Below are 4,463 nucleotides of genomic sequence, written 5' to 3'. Positions count from 1 at the left end.
GAAGTCAAGTTTTTGCTTACTCCACTCCTCACACTCATCGTTTTAGTAGCAGACTGCAAGTTTTCTGAAGGCCCTTAGCTATGGCAAGGCTCAATAAAACCAACCTCAGAATGTGTAAAAACCAAAAATATATCAGTCCAGTAGTCCAGCCCAGTGTTCCAGTCCAGTAGTCCAGTCCAGTGATTAGTTACACCCTAAACAAAGGTCTATTGATGCCATAATGTGAGAGTTTGTACAATAGTCTTTGATGAGAAACCTTAACAGACGCTTTCGTTGAACATTGCTAAATGTATAAATGAAGCATTGCATTTAGTTATACACTGTAAAAACTGAAGTGTCCACAGTACACCACACCAATGGTGAATATATGGTGTCTGTACTATTGGAACAATTTGGTGTCCACGGTACACTTCAGTTTTTGTTTGTTTTGTTTTTTACAGTGTAACTGAAGAGTGTTTAAATTTTAGTCATTGTCTACAGCAGATATTTTGGTGATCTGATCCAAGACTATATATATATATATATATATATATATGAAATTTGAACATTGTATTTTCATAATTGTTGACAATTAGGACAGTGTCCCAAATTGCACAATTGTATATAGCTACAAACCCGAAAATTAACAATGCACACAGATTTATATACAAAAGAAATAGCAAGTCCTGACTTAAGAATTTGGATATCTTTGACTGCTCTATTGGAATACGTTGGAATAGCTACATCATTTTTTACTTTGCAATATCGTAAATAGTTGGACTCAGAGAAGAAGAGCTTAAATTGTATACAGCAAAGATTTTTATATTTGCAGCAACTAAAAATACTCACTACTATAATATCCAGTGGCGTAGCTACCATTGAGGCAACCGAGGCAGCTGCCTCGGTAAAAATGCTCAACAACAGGCTGAGCAGGCCTGCATGAGTTTTGGCACCCCGGATTTTCTACTCAAACGTTACTAGACAGCATTACTGTACCACACATAATAGAATCTATGGCTGTAGCACTATAAGCAGGGCTGGAAGGCCATGGTGACACAATGCTGGACCACTTTCAGCTACTCAGTTGAATTCAGTTGTAAAAAGATCGAGATACTCTAATAGAGCAGTCATCGTAATAATTATACTCTAATAGAGCATTCAGTACAGATTATAGCCACTGTCCTCATTACACTGCTTGGTCTAATTCATTTACATTTATGTTAGTTTGCATTACTTTTCAAAAGTTCCAATGTGTCAACTGCATGGTATTGCATTGAGCTAATTGTTCATGCATATCATATGCATTAGCAGTTACAATCAAAAATATAACCTCAACATGCCATTTCAAAGAATATGTTTTCAAAATTTTCCTTGAGGGAGCATGCCTCCACAGACTCCCTAGCTTGACATGCTTAGCACATGCAGTTGAGCATCACATGAAAGTCTGACTTAAACATCACATCAAATCAATAAAAAGTATAGTGTGCATGACTATGACCTCCATTGCAGTCCATGGATGACCTGAACACTCAAAATATCTCCAGGGTAAGCTGTGTTGAATGCAATTAAACTAGTCTAATAATTGAAGCTTGGGAGCTATACTGTAGCGTTAACTAAGCTGGAGCATTTTTTATGGCATGTAGAAAAACGCTCAGAATCTTTCTTCCATCCAACCAGATAGTCAACCTGCAAATGCTGTACTACCCACACTTGAAAGTAATTTTGTAAATCAGTTGAGTCAGAAGCAGACCCTCTCAATTAAGTCAATGCATAAACTTTGCCTCGGTAAAAATTTTTTCCTGGCTACGTCACTGCCATCATCTAGTGCACACAAAGCGGATGATTCAAAACAAAGCCAGCTTATAGCTAGAACTGTATAATATTATATAAATTAAAGATGGCTTATCCTTGCACCTCTTCCCTTATGTATAATTATCTGTGTTTATATACTCTTTTTGAGTTCCACACTGTAAATGACAATAGCACTTGGGCAATAACACATTATCATTGTTTAATAAGTTTTTTAGCAGAAGCAGCAGCGTCCAAAATAAGCAAGCAGCAGCACTGAAGCAACAAGTTACTGGTAACAAGCAGCAGCAGCCAGCAACCAGCAGCCAGCAGCAGCAACCAACCTCCGTCCTTTGCTGCTTGTTTACATACTTTTCCCGGGCCCAGAGTCCCAGTGACTATGAATGATTTTCGATGATGCCCAACGGGCTCACGTGACTGCATAGACTATACCAAGTAGGGTCGGGGAAAAGAAAAGGTCATTCTGTAGTTTATCGTATACAACTATTTTACGTAGCTATTTATGCATTGTTGTAGTTCAAAATGGTCATTTTAATATCACGGTTAAGCGTGCTAGTGTTTCTCAGTGTGTTTGTGAATGGTGCTGTTATGAACGATGGAAATCTGGAGGTAATAGCACTGAATGAGTCTCAGTATTGTTTTGTGAATCAGAATACAATCAGAATTAGCGATAACTTCACCAGTGAGTTACAGGACATTGTTAATAAAACTGAACATGTTATAATAAGTACTACAATTAATAGTACAGTGATTTTCATTGCTCCATCAAATGGTACTAAATGTAATGGGAAAAAAATTGATAGTATTTCTAAAGGACTGTTTATAATCTTGATGGTGATATATGTTGCCACTATACTGGTAGCAATCATTAACATTATTCTACACCTGGTGTTCAAAGAGTTGCGTACAATGGCAGGCGTTTTGGTCATGATGCTGTGCAGTATCGTGATTATGACTACAGTTGTCTTAATCATATCCCTCACCTACAGCTTTATCAAAGATGGGAGTGAGAACTCAACAGCATGTGTAGTGTCAGCCAGTATGTTATACTATTTAATACTAGTGTATCAGGCAAACAAAGTTGTTATTCAGTTCCAGTTTGCTTATCTCATGTATAAAAGTTATCAGTTACAATCACAGGATACGATAGATAAAAGACGCCTGATGATTAATTTTGTCATTTTTGCCTTGGTGTCATCCATACTGTGTTTCCTGTCAGCAATACTAATTGACTTGGCTGTCACTGGAAAGTTTTATAGCAAAAGAGATTCACTTTGCTTTGGCAGGCAATTTGATCTTGATGCTGTTTCTGTATTTCGAGTCGTGTCCCTTGCAGAATCTGCTCTATTTGTTCTACTAGAGATCATAGTCTTTTCTATAGGACTTACTTTATATTTTTTGGTCAGTAAATCTTGTTGTAAAACAATATCAACTAATTTTCGGATCGCCATTGCTCTAGCAACTACAATTGGAGTGAGTATCATCCTATTGACTATCCTTTATGCAATTGAAGTTTCAGCTAATAATACCATTCCTGCTGTTAGCAGTGGAACACTGATTGAGCAAGTGTTCTTGTTTATATTGTTTGCATCGTCAAGTAAAGTTCGTAATGGTGTGAGGAAGATGTCTCTAAGTAAAAAGAGAAGTTCTACCTCTATAATCAGATCAAGAAAGTCTACAAAAGAACAAAATAATGATGGAGTTTATAAAGAATTGCGTATACCTTTGGTAGCTGTGTCTTGATTCTAAGAGTGCAAAATTGTATATACTTCAGATGTAGTCTTGGGGTAAATGATTTGCTTGTGAATAGCATATACTTTACTAAGCTAACAACATATAGCCATAGTATTAAATGATTAGTACACATAGTACTTCATATAGGCACAGGACATATGGATTTGCATCATGTGTAAAACTGGTTAGATGTGTGAGACTTGTGTAAAACATGTATGTCTACATGCTAGTGTAAAACATGCTAGTCTCAGTATATAGTTAAGAAGAACGTAACCTAAAGGTGAAAGCTGAACCTGACCCTAACACTAATACTACTTTTCATGGCTCCTAAAGTCGAAGGCTTGGAGCAACTACTAGACACATCCCCTAAAGTCGAATGCTCAGGTCAACTACTAGATGCAAAAATAAAAACCTTTCAGTTCAGTAACCACTTCCTATATATTTATATAATTTCCTTCTGTTAGCTACTCCCTTCACCACAAGCATGACATGGCATGACTAAACACATAATTATGGCATAGAAGATATGAAACTTTCAATGTATACACTATATATAACTGTGAATATATGTAGGTCAAAACACAGGACCCACGTATGAGTATAACATAAATTTCTATAATGTGTACATGAAAATTGAGACAGAATACATGATATTGTGTAAGTGTACAGATGCGTTTAGAAACAAACAGTTATCTAGTAAGCTATAGTTACTGTAGCATATAGTCAAAACAATGGTAAACTACCTTTTAGTTCTGCCATGCAATAAGACGAATGTGAAAACACACTCAGTAAGTAATACCTAATGTATACGGACAAGTGATGCATGCAGCAGGGAGACCATGACCATCATCAACACTGCTCCTACTATACTGACTTGCAGACTCAGTCAATAACCTCTGCATGCAAACTTTACATAACAATATACAGGCAATACACAAATA

At 36.5% G+C, this 4,463-nt stretch overlaps 1 protein-coding gene across 1 annotated transcript; it reads left to right on the top strand.

The window, feature by feature from the left end:
- Positions 1 to 2,214: 2,214 nt before the first annotated feature.
- On the top strand, positions 2,215 to 3,761 carry LOC136261410 (uncharacterized). Its single transcript, XM_066055412.1, has 2 exons — positions 2,215 to 2,245; positions 2,305 to 3,761. Exon 2 carries the CDS (start codon positions 2,311 to 2,313, stop codon positions 3,529 to 3,531), a length of 1,221 nt encoding a protein of 406 aa, XP_065911484.1. The 5' UTR covers positions 2,215 to 2,245; positions 2,305 to 2,310; the 3' UTR covers positions 3,532 to 3,761.
- The last annotated feature ends 702 nt before the right edge of the window (positions 3,762 to 4,463 follow it).

This window comes from Dysidea avara, chromosome 7 (genome assembly GCF_963678975.1).
Source record: "Dysidea avara chromosome 7, odDysAvar1.4, whole genome shotgun sequence".
Lineage (NCBI taxonomy): Eukaryota > Metazoa > Porifera > Demospongiae > Dictyoceratida > Dysideidae > Dysidea > Dysidea avara.
This window is presented reverse-complemented; position numbering and strand designations above follow the sequence as displayed.

What these genes read in the sequence shown, in the direction of transcription:
- LOC136261410 (XM_066055412.1), top strand. Translation starts at nt 2,311, where the DNA reads ATGGTCATTTTAATATCACGGTTAAGCGTGCTAGTGTTTCTCAGTGTG.